The following is a 20,068-nucleotide window of genomic DNA, read 5'->3' as shown; positions in this document are numbered from 1 at the left end:
ATCCAGTATAAAACCTGTGCCAAATTCAAAACATGTAGATGAGATAGCTTATCCTCTCTGGTGACCCCGAACAGGCCGCATTTCACACTGAATGTTCCTAAACCCTGGCTTAATAGTCTTATTTGCATATTTGCTGCATTGACGATCATGATTGGATAAATACAGCTTTTGTGACTGCTTTTAAAAAATGTCTCCATGTAAATCCTCCTTGGCCGGTTTAAACCTTCTGTGAAAACAAATACAAAAAGATAACAGAAGCAGATTATAGGAATGTATTGCAAAATTTCTTTACAGTATGTAGAGACTCCAAATGACGAGTCGTTCCCTGGCAGCATCATCATCAGTGGTGGCGTGTTTACTGAATTTACCCCACTTTCTCAAACGCGACTACGCTTTATAAAACACGTGGCGTTTCTGTGACTGTAAAAAGCACGTGACATAAGGTACATGTTTAATTTCTGACTTGTTTGACATCACAATGCCATATTAGCGCCACAAAATCTAAGCTAATCCTGCTTCTAAATTACACACAGGGTTGAAAACTCAGTGGGAGTGTTATGAAGTTATTTTAGGTCCTGGGTGTCAGTTAACTGCAGATTCAACATTCCATCCAGTTTATATAGCACTTTGTGCAAAACAAAGAAACATTCAGCAAGCATCAATTCCATGTGGGCAAAATCATTAATGATGTGAGGATGTACTGGATTTGAGCTGACCACTTAAATAGTCACTATTTATAACTGCGGTGAACAGAAAAGCATCTCCGAGCACATGTTAAACCTGAAGGTGAAATATAGTGGCGTTTTTTACAGTGGAGTCTAGAGATGAGGTACTGCCTCACACTCCTCTACCTGGCTGATAGGAGTAGAGTAGTATCTGCACCGTGGTCTGATGTGTTCGGAGATACTTTTCTGTTTGGCACAGACTGGTTATGAGATATTGTAGCTGTCTTGTCAGTTTGCATGTCCAGTCTGGTCATTCCTCCTTTGAGCTTCTGCTTGAAGATGACAATTTATCCACTTTATCATATATAAGGATGCTGGCAGTCAGAAGTGGTCATTCTTGATTAAAGTCATGACATAAGATCAAATAGTGGTCAGTAGTCTAAACATATAGAAATACATCAGTAATTATTAGATCTGTGTGAAATTAAATCATATAAAGTTGATATAACTATCCGAAAAAGATTACTGAATGGCCATGTTAATGCACTAAGGAAAAGGAAGGTGATGAACCTCGTCTCAGTATCATCCAATCTGATTAGCTTCTTTATGGTCTGGGAAGTGAGAATAAAAGATCTGGCACTAGATGGCACAGTAGTGCAAGGAATAGACAAACCTGTTCAGTCTTCACCATGGTGCTTATTGGCGTATATAAAAATAGACACTCGGGCCTTTAAGAAGCAGTAGTTTTTCCTCAGAATTTTTGTTTTTACCTCGCCTACTAAAGGTGATAACGGTTATTCCCCCACCACACACAGTTGTTTCTATCTTCAGGAAAAATGATAGGTGATATCAAATCCGCTTCTACTCTCCGAGACGCCCCAAGTGCTTGTTCATAATCAGCTAAAATATGTTGTTCTCTTCCAGCACTAAAATTCTGTGTAAGGTTATCCCGACAGAGGGGAAAAAAATATCCCACACTAAAAATAAAAGTCTTGACTAATATTATATCAGACTTGCTGTGATAAAAGATGATGTTTGTTTATACTGATCGAAAATGTCTGATTTCCATTCTGGTTAAAAAAAAGTACTGGTAAAAAGGGTCAAGCGATCTCAGGCAAGAAGCATCCAGATGAAATCTGTGCATTAGAAATCAGGAAAGAAAAACACACAGACACAAGTGGTATAGCATATCTTTATAGAAAAAATAAGTTCTTATTTCAGGGGGAAAAAAAGTTTGTTTTCTTGCTTAATTTTCCATGTTTTGACTTTTTTTTTTTGTGTTCTTTTTTTTAAACATCTCTACATTTACGTGGTAAATATTAAACAACTTGGCGAAAGCCACACTTGCTCAGTCTTTCAGTTTCCACCAGGGATCAGAAGGAAAGCCGAATAGGGAGATAGTCCACTGCTGCGATTCGATGTCACACACAAGGCTGCAGTGAGGGAGAAACCGATCCGGACATGCTGGTGGCAGGCAAATGACAGCACGTGAGCTGCAGAAAAAACGTGGAACAGCTTGAGAGCGCTAGGGATTGGGCAGTAGTGAGAAGTAAACCACTGTCCCTGTTCTGTTGGACCGCTTGGGAAGGAGCAGGAAGAAGCAGGGTGAAGACACCAGCTTGGCTCGTGCTACCAAAGCAGGCCTGAATCCACAAGCTTCAAACGTGCCCTCCAGCGTCGCAGCCACACCACCGGTCCACGTTTGCCTTACTGATTTAAAGCTAAAGGCACTGCGCTTAATAATCTCCATTGCTTCACACAGTCCAGCGCTTTGCTGAACGCTCATTAAGTGGAGACTCTCCACCGTAAAGTTCTTAAATCCGACAAGTTCAGCATTAGATGAAATGAATCCTTTTTTTTTTTTGCGTCTTTTCTTTCTCCGATATGTGACTGGGCATTTCCCAATAGTCCCACAGTGCTGTACTAGATAAAAGGCTGATGAGATTCAGCACTGACGTGGGCCATCGTGCCCCACCTCCTCTTCCCTTCCACAACAAAAACCATCAACAACAATCATCACTGGCTATGTTTAAACAGGCGCTTATGTTTAAAGTATTTCTCCTCACATGAGGATGTAATGCAGAAACACATTAGTTCCAATTAATATCCTGTCAAAATGTAGAAGACCAATCAGAATTGGGGGGGGGGAGTAAACCCTGTCTGAACATAGCCGTAGTGACACAGTAATGCAACATGTTTAAAAATAAATAAAAAAAAAAAAAAAAAAAGAAAGAAAGAAAGAAACCATTGGTGCCCATTTGCCACCTGTACCCTACATGAGCAACACTTCTGCACCAATTCAATACTATCATGGCTTTATCTAGCAAGTAACGCTTGGCCTTTCCCCCCCAACCAAAACATTTGCAGTAAGTATGGCATCAGCGTGGTACCAGTGAACGGAGGCCTCACCGGGTCATTTGTTCCAATAACTGTTACAGCTGCTCAGAGGCAATGCAGGTCACTTATGCAGTTCTGTGCAAAATAGTCCAGTGCAAGGAAACAAGTTGTGCAGGTCAGTTACAGGAAGCATCACAGCAGGCCTGACCTTTGACCTTCTTCGCATTATATAAAGTATCACAGATGGCAAAGTTTCACTGAAATGTTCTGCAGATAAATCAGGAAAAATAGTAATAATAATAATAATAATAATGTCCTTCATTTGACCAGAACAGACTGACATTAAAAACCACGAATTGAACATTAGCTTCTTTTTTTTTTTTTCTTCTAAACGTTGTAGTTGGGGATGGAGTGTAGGCTACATCATAAGCTAACTTATGCAGTAAAATTCCTAAAAAAAAAAAAAAAAAAAAAGAAAAGAAAAATGAGCCAGTTGGGTTGAAAAGTGCTGCCAGATTCACAAAAATCACTACCATTTTGTGTTCTCTGGATCCTTCACCAGCAGCACAACTGGCATTTCAACTGAAGCACAACCTGTTGTTATAAACCAGTCCAAGATTCTGTAGAATTTGTGCATAAACGGTTTTTTTTTTTTTAATCTAAATCTTAAAAGTGCCATTAAAACAAAGTTATAGCCACATAACTTTTTTTTTTTTTCCTATGTTGGCTGCTGTCTTGTTGTTCTGAGCTTAAATTCAAATGAAAGATTCAGGAAACATGCTGAGCTTCGTCAACATTCGTCTGTTCGTCTCAGCTTCAGTAAACACTGCCTTCCCTCCATTTCGGGAGAGGTTCGAGTCATCTGCTTTTGTCTTTTTTTTTTTTTTTTTGCACCCTTCAATACTCTAGGACCGAAATCGACACGCTCTTCACCTTTTCCCGACTGTCAGTTAACAGAGGAGCAACAGGCAAAAAACAAAAAGAACCTCGACAATACAAGGAAGAAGAATAAAGATAATTGCACATGAACAATCTAGGAAAAAAAACCAATATACAAACTGAAGAGTAGAAAACACACACACGCGCGCACACACACACACGCAAACACACACGCACACACACACACACACACAACATAGCTGAGGTCTTAAAAAGAAATGAAGGGAACAACATACAAAAAAAAAAAGAAAAGGTTGAGACAGAGAAATAAAGATTGTTATTGCCTTCAAGTGTCACCTTGAAAACGCTTCACAGCAGTACCTTAAGTCACACTTAGGCAACCTTAGAACAAACAACAAAACAACAACAACAACAATAACAACAACAAAACCCCACAAGAGATGGAGAAGAAGAAATATTGCTCTTCACAAGTCCTCTCTGTCTTTTTTTTAATCACGGATTTCCTTTCCCCATTGCCCCAAGTAAGGTCCTTTTTTATTTTTTATTTTTTGTACCATAAGTGACTGTGCAACTCTTTCTCCGTCTCTCTCGCTGTCTCTCTGCATGTGTCTTGCTGTCCTAGGCGATCATGTACTGAGTGATTGCTCGGAGTGCGTAGAGCAGCTCTGCCTGCAGCCGTGCCTCCATCACCAGCAGGTTGATGTGTACCTGAGAGAAACAGATCCACAACGTTAACAATTTCATTCAATTTTCATTTAATGTTAACTTTCACAGATTCTGGGTTTAGTACAGACTACCGGTCTTTTCAGTAGGTTTGTGCTTTGTTCTGAAACGTGGGACTTCTTTTTGGCTCAGTTCACTTTCATGTGGCAAAATTTCAGTGTATCAACGTGTTTATGCAAGTAAACTGTTCAGAATGAACCGGTTTATGTTCTGGTGTTTTGCTCATACATCGATCAGGCATAACATTATGAGCACTAACAGCTGAAGTGAATAAGACTGATCATCTCCTCATCATGGCACCTGTTAGTGGGTGGGATATATTAGGCAGCAAGTGAACATTTGGTCCTCAAAGTTGATGTGTTAGAAGCAGGAAAAATGGACAAGCGTAAGGATTTGAGTGAGTTTGACAAGGGCCTAATTGTGATGGCTAGATGACTGGATCGGAGCATCTACAAAACTGCAGCTCTTGTGGGGTGTTCCTGGTCTGCAGTGGTCAGTATCTATCAAAAGTGGTCCAAGGAAGGAACAGTGGCGAAACGGTGACAGGGTCATGGGCTGCCAAGGCTCATTGATGTACGTGGGGAGAGAAGGCTGGCCCATGTGATCCGATCCAACAGACGAGCTACTGTTGCTCAAATTGCTGAAGAAGTTAATGCTGGTTCTGACAGAAAGGTGTCCGAATACACAGCGCATGATGGGTCAGGGCTGTTTTGGCAGCAAAAGGAGGACCAACACAATATTAGGTGCAGGTGGTCATAATGTTATGCCTGATCAGTATAGCATCTAGATGGAAAGTCAGCAGCTCTGTGAGCTTATTGTGGCTTTCTTTTTAGCTGTAATCATTATAATTTATCAGTTTGGGCAGGAATCAAGGTTTCATCAGGACAACAGTTTCAATTCACTTTTAAAATGAAGAGGTTTGTGTTTTTGAATTGCTCCGATGTGAATTTGGTGATTAAGATCTCTAAACACGTTAAATTCGTGTTGCACTCTATCAGCTAACCAAACCCGCAGTAATGCAGTTCCCAGAATGCACTGCTATATAGAATGGTTTGATGATACATTGACACGTCGTGCTTTTTTTTTTTTTAACCATTTAAAATTTCATTTAATGTTGTGGAACATTCACAAGACAAGTCTCCTGTCCATTTATGTAATGAAAGCTATTAAAAGTATTAAAAAAAAAAAATGCAGCTAGTCACGAGCTATATGCAGCTTTGTGTTACGAAGTACCTATAAAGAGCAAAGGATGTCCTCTGCTCTGAGGAAACTGAGGATTTTCCTGTGCTGGAAAACGTGTCAATGATCTGTTTATTATTGGACTTAGATTACATAGCCTGTCCAGTCAAATCCCTGGGAGTGAGTTGATAATGATAATGATAATGCAGTATACTCAGCACATTAATATAAAACATCATTTGAATTAAACAGCCCACACTATTATTAGAGCTGCTGTTACATTTAATCAACATTTTGAGAGTTCATCAACAGTGTGGTATAAAAAATAGTGCTGATTTTCTCAAGGTTACCTTTTCTGAGGCTTTGAGAGAAACTAAAGGCAGAGGGCACAGAAGGTTCTTAGTGGAGTCAGGATAGCAGGCCACAGCCTTAATATAAAGCTTCAGTCCGCGTTCCAGCAGCTGGTTCACTTCTCCGTAATCATAATCATCATACCTGTGGAAACATACAAGCACCATGTTATGATTCCTGACTACAGTGAGATACACAACCTCCATGTTTTCCTGCTTGATCTCATTGTTCCTATTGTATCATCAGTATCAATTACTTTAAAAGGCTAAATTTTATTTTATCGTTCTTTTGTTAAATTGCTACTGAGCACAGAATTATACTATAGCAGTGATGGGGTTTGGAAACGCTGAACTGTTTCATGTCTCAGAAGAAAATGTTCTTGCTGCAAGTTGTCTTTTTTTTTTTGTGTGTGAAGGATTGTGAACTTGTGAAAGAGCATAAAAATAGAAAGAAAACCAAGTGATTAAGCCCTGAAACGAAACAAAAATGCACATTCATTGTACCTAATTCCATAACTGCAATGGATGTAGTTCCAGATGGCTCTCTTGAGGTCCGGATTGCGAGGGGACGGTAATGAGGCCACGCTGCGGAACCGCTCGTCTAACAGATGCCCGATGTCCGAGTAGAGACGGTTTACCAAGGAGAAACCGTGGTCCTCCCACGAGTAGTCCTACACACAAACACACACATCAGTATTCACAAATAGAATGAACTGTTTAAGGCTGAATTCTGCGAACACCACAGGCTTCTCCTTCCTCTAATATAACCACACTGGTACATCCGAGCTGCATTTTGGATCAGTTAAACAAATCCAAATTGACAAACAATCGAGTTGACCTTTGAGTACCGAGTACAAAGTCTCTCTTAGCCTAACTCCAGGGAAGACGAAGTGTAGAATTGCCACCAAGGGCACAGAGTGTGACTGAGCAGCTGCCATGTTATAATCTAATACATTGGCACGCTCCTCACCTGCACCCGCAATACTTGGAAATGGTCTTCTTCCTGCCGGGCGAATTCCTGATAGCCAAAATCAGGGTCCTTGACGAAGCGGGAGGGGTCTGTCGAACACATCATCTCTTCTTCTTCCTGCTCGTCCATGTCTGAAGCAGAAGAGTGGAGTGCGAGTCAGAGACAGGAGTGTGAGAGTGTTCCTCTGGCATGTTTGATGGTGAAACAGGTGAACACAGCTTACCTATATGCAGGAGGGTATAAGACTGAAGGCCTGCATGTCCTTTTCTCTCTTTCTCTTCCTGTGACTTGTGTATTCCTTCTCGTAGGCATGCCAGGTCACAGCTGGAGTCTAGAGACTGTATAAGAGAGGAAAGCCACCATTACACACAATAACCTCCACATCTACCATAATACCATACACACATAAATAAAGTCTTATGTGTGTGTGTGTGTGTGGGGGGGGGTATCTGACGATCTTCTGCTCACTATTTATGGATATCCAGAGCATGGTTTGGGTTTTACCGATTTCTTTATGCTATTGAAATGATCTATATATTTAAAAATAGAAAATGCAATGCTATATACAGAAAGCACAAAAAGGCAACGGCTTTTCTTAATTTTCTTGTTTGTGTGTTTTCAGCATTTCTGCTTTCTTCCAATTGTGGAAATGAATCACAGAAAATTCCATAGAGACTTTCCAGACCTGCACAAGCATTTTCGTAAATATACTTAACCAATTTAGCTAATGTTCAACACAATATACAAATATTTACTGAAATAGACACACGAGACTTTCACATGACTTTGGATCCTTTTAATAGCAGATGGGTTTTTTGATCTGGTGTGAGAGCAAATAAGCTACAGCACAGGTGGCATCACCGCTAACAGCAACAACAAAAAAATCCTAGCAGAGAGGAAAACAGAATTCCACCACAAAACCCCTCAAATATGTAGATATACAAAGCAACAGAAACGCTTCTAAATTGCACTGAACTGAAGTTTTTGGGTTTTTTATCGGCTCAGTCTTTCATGAATTCATAGTCAAAGTCACCTAGATAAAGTCAGTGGCAAGCGAAAGTACGTGCTATCAGAAGGAAATGCGTCTTTCACATCCTGCTTCGTTTCCCCTTCGGTGAACTGGCTGTTTTGCCTGCTCAGTATTACCAGTGCTCGCTCTGACTGCTGCTTTATCTCAAAGCAAAACGGCGTCGTTTTCAGGTGGCTCCCACATCAGCGCAGCAAGACGGAAAAAATCACAAGACATATAAATATTTCCGGAAATACACACAAAGGTTTATCAACCATACATGTCGGCACCTGTGCTATACTAAACTAAAAATGGCATTTTGAACACGTCACCCTGACCTTAGAAATCCCCAACCAAATGTTTTCACAAAACACGATCCTACAGGCTAGGCTTCACTGTCTGAGACTCGGGCCGTGTTAATGACAGAAAGCTGTGTGTGGGTGAGATGAGCCCTTTAAGCACTTACCCTCCTGCGAGGTGGGAAGGTGGCGTTGCCATTGGCAGCATCACAGAGGCAGTAGCCTGGGGGCGTTCCATGTGGCGCTCTCGGGCCGGGTTGTGTGTCCTGTTCAGAGCCAAACACGAAGCTGCAGAGTGCATGGCAGTGAGCCAGCAGAACTACAGCCTGGACCAGCTCAGCCAGAGACCAGCACTGCTCACCTGACTTCAACAAAGCCTGCAGACACAAACACAAACCCAGATCAGCACAACCACGGCATGACCGAGCTGTCGGGAGGAGAGCTCAGCTTTCTTGGTGCACAACAGCATAACTAATTATGTGCGTATCACTCTAATGTACTGAGATTTACCTTTAAAACACATGTTGTGCCCTTTCAGTACACACAATGCAAAGTGGCATTAATATTGGAACTTCCCCAACCCCACCCACTGTACCTGAATGTGGGAGCGAGCAGTGAGCCAGGGCTGGTGAGCGAGCACTTTGTTTATGTGGTCGAGCTGCTGGAGGCGAGGTGGTGCAGACTCCAGCCCTTGCAGCCACACCGGGTCTCCTCCCACCCGCAGGAACACAGCCGAGTGCAGGGACACCAGGTAGCTGCAGTGATGTCGAGCCGCAGCCTAAAAGACACACACACCGGTTTTCCATTTGTGCAGGTCATTTTCATTGGTTGATATCAATATGCCAAAGTGACTTGACTTGGGGTTTAACTGAAGACAACAGCCATCTTTTTCTACTACTACTACACATACTGCGCATTACTGGTTGCATCTTTCTATTTGTGTTTGTATGTGCAAATCTCCTCTCATAGCATGCAAATGATTTATCCAGCCCTGTCTTATAAAGCTGACGCATTTTCTTTCTCAATATGAATGTGTGCGAAGAGTTCGCCTAAAGGCATTCTTACCATGATGGCTATGTAGTGGCGGTAGTGATGGGGCAGAGGGCCATCCATGTTAAGGATGTAATGCTGTGTGCGCAGGAAGCTCTCTAAATACTGAGGATGGGAGGCCATTTGCTGTGATACTGTGTCCATGCGCCCCCTGCTGGCCAAAGCCTTCATGCACAACGGAGAGGAACTGTCCTTATCAGAGCTCACCTTCATCACCTGCACATAGAAAAGGACAATATATATAGCACATCTGGCATGCTTGTAAAAGTAGGGATAAACAGAGCAAATCTGTCTTGTTTTAGATGTTATTTATCCACATCCTGTATTAGCATTGTGTTTTACATTACAGAAAAAAAAAGCCAACCCAAAACTAGCTATCATTTAGTTCCCTGAAGTGAGGCTGTACTGCAGAACTTTAAATATAACACCGTAAACTGACAAAAGACTTGACATCTACAACACTACCATGGCTAAATAGCTTAAATCAGCTGAACTCCTCAGGCTCCTGAAAAAAGGGCGAAAGAAATACCAAACAACTCTACCAGCAGCACTCTAAATAACTCCTCAGCCAAAAAAAAGAGGAAGGGGGAGAAAAAAAAGAACAAAGAAGGACTCTGCAGCGCGTCCTGGAGGCATGCAGGCAGACTGAGAAAAATATTCCGCAGCGAGAGAGAGAGAGAGGGAGAGAAGGAGAGAGGGAGAGAGGCCTGCTAGTCTGGAGTTTTTAATCTTTGAGACAAAAGCCAGACTGGTGTCCAGCTGCAAAGAGAAAACAGGCAGAAACTGCTCGGCTAAAATCATTAGGTCTTTAAACTTTAAGTCAAAACATGTAATCATTGTAAGCAGTGCTCAACAAAGTCCGTGTTTGACAAACATTCAGGTTATGTGAGTGTTGAAGAGCAGGGTTTGACTCTTGGATTGACGTAATAGAGGGTAAGCTTTGTGCTTGACTGAAGAGATGAGAGAAATTTGCCCTGGAACCTCTTTCAGTCTCTTATCTGTGTATCCATAAACGCACGAACGAATGCATGCACACACACACGAAAAGAAGTAAATAGACAGTCCCAAAGCCAAGGACAGATTTAAATAAGAGATAGCTATAAGGAAAATAATCCAGAATTAAATTCTGACAGAAAATTCCACAAAAAATTCCTAAGACAAACCAGTTTCTTCTCTGAAAACTACTCCAACAGTTGTTCTAGAGTTATTATTATTGAAACTAAAATGGGTCATGCCTCTCTTTCCTGGTATGGGAAACAGGAGAGCAAGGCCTCCCGGAGCCAAATGTCTCCGTGCCAAAAGCACAGCAGTGCTGGCAGCAGTTATTCCTTCGAGTAAACCACTGCTCAGCAGGCCGGGCTGACAGGCAGTCATGGTGGGAAGGAGGTCAGTTACACACTGGGAGGGGGGTGGGTCGGGGGGAGAGAAGCAGCACAGCTTCTGACTAAACTCACACATGTTCACCAGCACGTAATTTCTCTTGTATGTTCTTGCACCATGGCTTAAAGAGAACTGAGTCATAGCTGATAGTTAATAGAACTGTTCACAAACACGTTTTCCCGTTAAAACACACAGCTGAGTCAACTATTAGCAAACACTAGTTGTCTATGAACTTGCCTTAGGGAATTTCAACAAGATTAACCTTAATACACGATTACACCTGAAAAACATACTAAAAGCAACAAGTAATTGTGCTAATACAGCTTGTTTTCTCTTAGATAAAAAAGTCTGAGGATACAGAGCTGAATTTCTTTTTAAACAGCTGGCCTATCAAGCAACGCCACCACATTTTGGGTTATAAACCTGGTGGTTGTGTTAGTTAGAGGCTGGTCTGGTGCTGGTATAGTGTCAGAACTTCAGACCTGACTACCATAAAAATGTAACCAGCTACCTACCATGTGTCCATACTCACTCCATCACATTATTCACAGACATGCTCGTTTATACACAATCTGTGCGAAAATATCATCCGAACCTTAATCAGTGCTCATGTAGAACAAAGTTAAAGGGGACAAGCCTACAGCTAATGATACCTTGAAGCCCTGAAGCAAGGGGGCAGTTAATCAACAGCAAGGCAGAATTGCTTCATCTAATGAAACAGGAATTAAAGCAGGATTCAACGCTACAGACTGTCCCCTATTTCAACTTCAATAGATAATCTCATTTTATACTAAACTAAGAGGTTTATTTATTCTAGCCTACTGTCTCCATTTCTACCTTTATCAGTTAGAACACAGTGCTTTACGACCGAACCCATTTTTCTTGTTCTCCTGAGCTGTGCTAAATATCTTGCTTGGAAATAATACCAATTATCTATTACTTGGCAGCAGAGTGACGTTCATGACGCAGACTTGTTTGTGCAGTTCAAACAAATACATGCACATGCACACATACTCCCGTTATTACATTATAAGCTATGGGAAAATGGGATTGTCGTGGAGTCAAATATCCAAACAAACAACAAGAAAAGATGTGAGAAGGAATTCGGTATGAAGTGAAATGACCAGCCCAATTTTGTATAGAGTATGTCATGCAGTTACGCCAGTGAAAGAACGTGTAATGCAATACAAATATCAGGAATAGCTTTGTGACATATGGAAACCTTGTCGCTGACGAGTATGGTCTCATCTCAGGGGGAGCGAAAGAAACCCCACCCAAACAACAACAACCCCTCAATCACAGTGACACTTAAACGCCTGTGTTCTATTTTTAAACAGCGATTCTCAAAACTTATTCAGATTTTATGGAGCCTTATTCAGGAATTTAAAGAGGCCAGGTGTAAATCTCATTAAGCAGTACAAATTCCAAACTCCCGAGCACTAAGCCGCACCAGCATGCAGACCGGTGGAGGGACGACCAGACCAGGGCTGATGTTTCCCTTCTCTATACAGCGGAGGCCAAGCCACCAGCATCGGGCAGTTATAAATATCTGAGTGAGACAGCTGGGATAGCAGTTGGACAGATAAGAGCAAAGTGGCATTCAAGCACAAGAAACAACAAGCAACAAAACACTGGAGCTCTCACATTCGCTCAGGCTTCAGCTGCAGTCCTCATGTATGGAGGAGCAGGAACCTAACACATGACCAGGATCTTCCTCAACATGTGCATGTTTATAGTAAATCCCACCTCTGTACACCAAAGAATGTGTTAATCAACCAATGTGGGTCACTGCAGGGGTTTTTTTGAGCGTGTGTGTGTGTGTGTGTGTGTGTGTGTGTGTGTGTGTGGTGTGTGTGTAACACACCAAGGTGCAGGTGTCCAGCTCCAGAGTCACACTGTGCACGCAAATCTATTACACCAGACGTCTGAATGAAGCAAAGGGAAAAATGACTCGCTATTTTAAATATTTAACCAGTTAATTGCTTCCAGGTTAGTTAGATATCAAACAATGGGCGGCTTGAAATATCCAGCCGTTTTTTTAAGAAATCGGCATCGACCGATGAAAGCAGATGTTACAGATTACGTGGGTGTCCATACAGAAAGGGGTCGGAAAATCCAGACATAAACGTGCTAATTAGTGGACACCTGTGTGAACATGTTATCTAGTCTGTTAGTCAGTCACTACAGCTGAATAAATGTCAGGGAAAAAAATAGAAAGCTGAATGAACTTATTGTTAAAAGTAGCATGTGTGTGGGGAAAGCTCGCATGTTCGGAAACACTGCTTTCCTGAATTTTTTGGAATTTCTGTTTACTTGCTTTTAATGAAAGGTTTCTGACCAAAACAACAAGGAAAGGTGTTTATTAAGGTTTAATGTCTCAAACCTTGGCTTTCCTGAGAAAGGCTACAGAGAACACTGAACCGCCAAAAATGCTGATAAACACACTGGACTGGCAAAGTGCCACAGAGTTCGGGTTGTTTTCCCATCAGACTGCAACCTGAAGCTTATATCCAGAAAAATGCAGAAAAGCTGCACGGTGTGTTAGCATGACAGAATCTGTTTATCATCATTTTGATTAATCATGACTGTAGAAGTCCGTGGATGCTTTTTCAAAGAAAAGGAAGGTCGTTTCGAAAACTGTAGACAAACTTTTGGGTTCCTACACATTTAACACACAGCGGTGAATCCTTTCAGGAATGATGTAGCAGCCAACTGCAAAGATGACACAAGCCTGTTGACTGAGTCAAAGAAATTACCCAAGAAATTATTATTTGCTGTAAATTGGTAGGGTAATAAAATAAAGAGAGTGCATGCTGTTCAGCGGCGTAGAAAAGGCTGCAGAAGTCTCTTTGGAGAAGGAATTTTGTGGTGGTGTTTTGTGATTGTTGCAACCAGAAAATGCCAGATTTTCCTTTGGCTTTTTTTCCCCCCTTCACATTGTGCAACTAACAGTTTCTTGTGCTTTAATTTAGCAGAAAACTTCACTTGGTGAAACTGGATTCCTTTTAAACTACTAACAGTGAAACATGTGATCACTGTCTATATTAGCTGTCCTCATGCTCAACACAAATGAAATGAAGAGGGATTTGGCTGAACGAGTGCTTCGTTGACGTCACCCGAGGCTTCTCGAGCCAAATCAGAGGAAATGTTGAAAGCGCCGCTGAATATTGCGGAGTGGACTTGATTTTGCATTATCGCATAATTGCAAAATTCTGGAAGGACTGGTTTATTAACTGCTGGCCAGCACATGCACTGTCCATGCATGTCATTTAGTGTTATTCAAATTTTGTAAACATTTTTTAATTATACTTAAATGACCTCAAATTCAGTGTTTTGTTTTTTTTGCAATCTTATCTGACAGGATTTCCTAGCTGACGGCGCAAATATTCCTTCTTAATTCCCTACATAAAAGGTAATTTGCTTAACAAAGAGGGTTAGGTGTGGAAGGGCTGGGTGTGTATCTGATATCTTGTCACTTCATGTCATGCAAAAATTGTGATAGATAGATAGATAGATAGATAGATAGATAGATATGTGGCAGTGTGTGAAATTTCCTCTAGGCACATTGCTAAACATAATCGAGTGCCACTGGATCAAATCCTGCAACATAATACATGCTACTTAATAATAAACCCACATGGGAAAAGCCATTCACAACTGAAATGAAAACATATGGCAGCCCCAAGCGCCCAAAGATTCCTATTAGGCGGGAAGCTAAAAACTGGTAACTGAGCTAACCGTTAATGGGGCTGCGAGCTGCAGACCTCGGCCTCCTGTAACAGCTCAAACGCTTCTCTCTCAGCGACTCTCCAGGGGGCACTTTCCGGGTAAATAGCTCTGCGATCTCAGGGTCCTAATATTGAATCCTACAGATCCAAAGCACTATATAAAACAGATTACTGTACATGCTAGAAATAAGAGAAATACTAACCCTGAACAATATGATGGGACATAGATCCATAATGACATGTAAATACCCAGCAGGGTCTTAAAGCAGTATTGAGAAGTGACAAGATTTCAGGATGTGTGCGTGTTGATTAATTGACAGGAAATAAATGATCTCTGTATATGTACCTGTCATTACTCATCTGTCTAATGAAATTTAGCTGCATTGACCTTTATTGTAAGCGCATGCTTGTGGCCGTTACATGACGGTAATGTAGGCTTTACCTGTGCTCGGTACTTACCTAAATCCCCCAGGAGCATTACTTATCTCACAAATCCTTTTAAATATCATCTAGATTCAATTATTCGGTGTGTACATATTGGCCACTACACTACAAACAGAAATCAGCACTCCCTGGGGAAAATGTTATACAAATTACTATACTGAAAACCTTTTTATTTTTATATAGGATACAAAGGACAGCTAACTTGTTTACTAGCAAGAGTTATTTCTACAAGTAACAGACACAGTAATAAAAAATGTTCCTGACGTGATAGATTTGACAGCAATACATAACTGTAATAACTACATCAAGTCTCAACGGAAAACACTAGTCCATTGTGTGACTGCTTGACAATGCACATACTAATGGGTGTTCTGAATTATTAACCCACACCTGCCTAAAGAAAGTGAAAAATTAAACACGTGTTATAAACGTTTCAAACGTGTCAAACGTGGCCATTAGGTCTCAACAGGTGACCCTGTCTGGTCATCTATAACATGCACAGGCATGCCCTTACAGACATTCATCATGAAACAGGAAGCCAGTCATGCATCCTCCTGGCAAGTCCCTTTAAAGTTCAGCCCAGGGCAAAAGTGAAGTTAGTACTTTCAGATTTGCATTAAGAGAACCCAAGAATTCACCTAATAGCACACTTTTGTTTTCCTTCCGAATGTCTCACCTCCAACAAATGATGTCAATAATGTTTGCTCGCTGCCACAGCAAACGATCTGGTTTACTCACATAGACAAAGACTGCCTCAACTCGTACAGCTGGTATCCGAGTCTGTTTACATCCGACTTATCGTGGACAAACCAAACAGTGAGCAGATTTGACTAGGTTTAAATGTATCCACTTTGAATGGTACCTTGCAAGGTGACAAGAAAATATCCGATGGTAGATAACAAGACCATAACCCCATTCAGGTGGTTTTTATTTCTCTACAGTACTTTATAACCAGATCATAGATTTACATACTGTGAATCTGAGGGATAAAATGGTGCAAAGCATCGCCCTATCACTTCTGAGAGACTGACAACTAAAGCACTCTGAAAAAGTCAGAGTATTGAACAAAAGGAGAGAGCAGAGACGGGTTTAGATAACAAGACAATAATTAAGCTACACCCCAAATCATCTAAACAAGTGTGGGACTCCAGCAGCAGGACAAAACAAGAGCTGGGTGAGATTCAATCTGCCTTCTCCGAGTGCTGGGAGGGGTCCGTCCTTGTCGTGCCCAAGTGTCCCTGGTGCTGTTACAAAAACAAAAATCCTTCTTGCTACAGTGGAAACACTCTTTTGGTTTGGCAACCTGAAGCCAGGGAGGGGAACAAAACAACCAGCTGCAACGTTCTGGGGGTTAGACGAAACCCAAGACAGCAACACACACACACACACACACACAAATGGCTGGAATACTTTCAACATGCAGGAGAACACGAACATAAAATCCAACATGACACAGCAATTCAAATAAAATAAAAAATCTACAAAAAATGTCCTAATAATACGGCTTTGTCTGTACCACCTTATCACTTTGGGGATTTTTTTTTTAACAGTATGAATGAGTTTATAATTACTAGATGGCTTCCTGATCATTCCGTCCGATTGCACTATTTGAAACAATAAATAATTTTAATAGCACCGAGTCTGAAATGCACGTCGGGTCACTAATAGGAGCACGTCTTAAAAACCACAAGAGTATGTGGCGTCTTTTATCTTCTGTACAGTCCATGCTATAATAGAATTTATACAAAAGACTTACATGACCTTGCCTCTTCTAATGATGCAAGTTAATGCCATTCTAGGTTATATTCTGAGTTTTAATGCCACTCCTTATTGTAAGGATAATGAATAACAGGTGTGTATACGTTGCATTATACCTGACAAACCTTCTAAACAGGTCATATAAAGGAAAATTACTGAAGATAGCTGGAAAAAAGCCCAGTACATCCATTGTTCCTTACAATACTGAAGCAGTGTTCTGGGCGCAGCGCCCTCTAATGGCCAGAGGCGGGATAGCAGATAACAGAGGAGAAAAACAACTTTGATTGGCAGTGCATCAGCATCACAGCACACAAATGCTAACAAAAAAAGGCCGCACAAAACACACCATTATGAAGCTAAACATAGGAAATCCAGCACGGAGAAATGTCACAGCAACATTTGGACCCTTTTTTTGTGTGTGTCTGGACAGACAGCATGCCTTCCCCCCCCCCAGCTGACCAGGACAGCTTATCCGAATAAGGCCAATGTTCATTCAAACTACCGAAACGACATTACTCATCTCCTCACACAAGTGTCTCTACTCAGAGGTCATTTTCTACATTTCTACAACTATAATCTTTATATGTGCATATTAAACATAATCCAGCTCTGCTATTCGTTGCTTTGTGAAAATGTGTAGGACTGTCGAAATGTTAGAAAATAAAATGTTAAAACGGGACATTTTCAGTGTTGCATATGCAGGAGGAAGGGGGGGGGGATGTAAAAGGCTTTAGTAACATATGCGAGTTATATGCTTGAAGCATTAATAGCATGCAATGCCCCTTTTGTGCAGAACACAGTGAACAAAAAGATTAGCCATCTTTCAGCCTGCTACCTCTAACACAGTCAAGAAGACCAGCACTAGACAGACAGACCTGCTGTTCATATTAAGCTTAATAGGCATTACAACACGACTCAGGACCATTTCAATGATGCGCAAAGCGAAAGGCTAGTTATACAAGGCCGAGTGTCTATGAATAAAGAGAGCTGCTACTTTGACTTAGTTAGCTAACGTTAACGCTAAGTTAACACAAACGCCCCCTCAAGTCAAGGGAAGTTTTAGGTTTAACTGCTACGAGCTAAGTTAGCTCACATCAGCTAGCTAACAATAGCCAGACAGCACAGGTTACCTTGACCGAGCTAGATATTAAGATTTTTTGGAAATATTCAAACTAAAAAAAAAAAAGATGTTAAACGAGTTTAGTATAAAAAAAAATCGCGTTATGTGGATATTCACAGTGATCTGACGTGATACAAAACAAAGTAGTTGAATTGAACATAGCAGGCTTTAGTTATAAATGACAGAGGAAAGGCTGAAGGAGGAAATGAATGAGACTGTATGATTTCATTATAATGTTAGAACTTTCACATCGACATGTCGAGCTCTGTGAGCTGCAGGTCAGGGGGAAAACGCAGCTAGAAAATGCTCTAATGTTCTTTATAACGCAGTGAACCGACCTGACTCCGGACACGCTGGCACTGGGTTCCAAAGCGATAATCCATTTTTTGCGCACAGATGATCATTTTCCTCGGTGTAAGTGCATGAATACGGCTCCTCCGTCTTTCCTGGGCTTAAAGTAACTCGCGAACAAAAGCCGAACTGCTCTGAAATGTAGTTACAAGTCCGGACATCAACCGCAGTGTTACTGGGTGAAAAGCATAGACTGACACAGACGAGGCCGCAGCGACCAATCAGAGCGGGACGGGGGCGGGACTATCACGGGGGGCGTGTTAAAGGCAAACATCCAATCAGCGGCCGCTTGTACGCTTTTGGGTTACAGCTGTAAGCGACCTCAGCCAATCATCAGCCAATAGAAAAGTATCCGCATGTTAAATAACGGCGCTTCTTCAGCTTCTGAGACTGAATTCCATCCACACTGAGAGAAATAGGAGGCGTGATAAGACCGTACTTCGAGAGTTCACACTATGGAAAAACACTATGGAGTTGAGCTTTACAAACAGTAAATAAACCTTTTTCTCTGGGTGAGACTCCACGATTACATAACCAACTTCCTGTTTTATTCCCAATGAATGCAAATTATATTATTGACACAGGCGGTGAGTGTGTGTGTGTGTGTGTGTGTGTAAGAGTGTGGGCATGTTTTTCTAGATATGAACTTTATATAGTTATGAACTTGCCACAGGACAGTGGTTAAGGCTCTTGGTCAGTGACCGGAAGATTAGGGTTCAAGCCCTAGCACTGCCAAACTACCACCGTTGGGCCCTTGAGCAAGGCCCCCAACCCACCCTACTTCAGGGGTGTTGCATCATGGCTGACCCCATCCCCCAAGGATGGGATATGTGAACAAAGAATTTCCCTGTGCAGTAATGTATGCGACAAATAAAGACAACTCAACGTAACTTATGGAGATATTTGCCAAAAGCCCTGTAGCACACAACAGCACAGAATAATAACTTTAGTTCGGGGAAATATTTTACCCAATGTTTATTCTAGCATCATTTTTTTTACCTAGCTAACTTTGGGTTTGGTTTGATCTGACTCAGGGTTTCCTGTTTCATGCATCACTTTGTACATAACCATCAGTCTAGGATGAGTTAAATTCAGGGCTGCAGGTCATAAACAAACAGCTTGTACCAGTCCAACACGGAAAATCGATTGTTTCTCCTCAGAGCGATCATATCTTTCCCTGATCTATGAAATTATGCTCTCTGTTCTGTTTGCATAATATTGCAGGTATGCCTCAAGGAATGACAATTATAAAGGATTATAGGAACATGAAAATTTGTATCAACCTGTTCTTGTGGCCCAGGCAGCTCACTTTGACTGGTTTTAGATATAAACACACCTGCTTTATTAAACACTGACTTTTTTGTGTGACACAACAGGTGCATTTCCCATCAAAGTCTACACAAAAGATCTAATGTCATTAACCAGGGTTGCCAGGTGTGAGCAAAATTTCCAACCCAACCACATCTGAAAACATACACAAAAGACCTGAAACTAGGCAAAGACTTGGAAAACTCGTTTTTATCTCTATTGTGCATAAGCATTCTGGATGTGCTGTCCTTATCTACTCCATAATCCCACCTTTTCCTTTCACTGTCATCACGATGTACCATATCTTAGTAATGTTCTGAATTCTGTACATCAGAGACATCTGCCTTTGTTGTTGGAAATGTATTAGCTATAATTCTGATTCTTTTTTAGAAGAGGAAGCCTTTATTTTGTCACATGTACATTACAGCACATTGAAATTCTTTCTTCACATATCCCAGCTTTGGAGGTAAGGGTCAGAGGGTCAGCCATGATGCAGC

General features: G+C 41.4%; 1 protein-coding gene across 1 annotated transcript; it reads right to left on the bottom strand.

Annotated features, from left to right (window-relative positions):
• Positions 1–2,408: 2,408 nt before the first annotated feature.
• sesn4 (sestrin 4) lies at positions 2,409–18,443 on the bottom strand. Its single transcript, XM_058396254.1, has 9 exons — positions 18,251–18,443; positions 9,498–9,698; positions 9,028–9,210; positions 8,600–8,809; positions 7,348–7,462; positions 7,125–7,255; positions 6,659–6,825; positions 6,155–6,299; positions 2,409–4,610 (listed from the first exon to the last, which is right to left on the bottom strand). The coding sequence occupies exons 1-9, from the start codon at positions 18,314–18,316 to the stop codon at positions 4,521–4,523; spliced, it is 1,308 nt and encodes a 435-aa protein (XP_058252237.1). The 5' UTR covers positions 18,317–18,443; the 3' UTR covers positions 2,409–4,520.
• Between the last annotated feature and the right edge of the window lie 1,625 nt (positions 18,444–20,068).

This window comes from Hemibagrus wyckioides, linkage group LG08 (assembly GCF_019097595.1).
Source record: "Hemibagrus wyckioides isolate EC202008001 linkage group LG08, SWU_Hwy_1.0, whole genome shotgun sequence".
Classification (NCBI taxonomy): domain Eukaryota; kingdom Metazoa; phylum Chordata; class Actinopteri; order Siluriformes; family Bagridae; genus Hemibagrus; species Hemibagrus wyckioides.
This window is presented reverse-complemented; position numbering and strand designations above follow the sequence as displayed.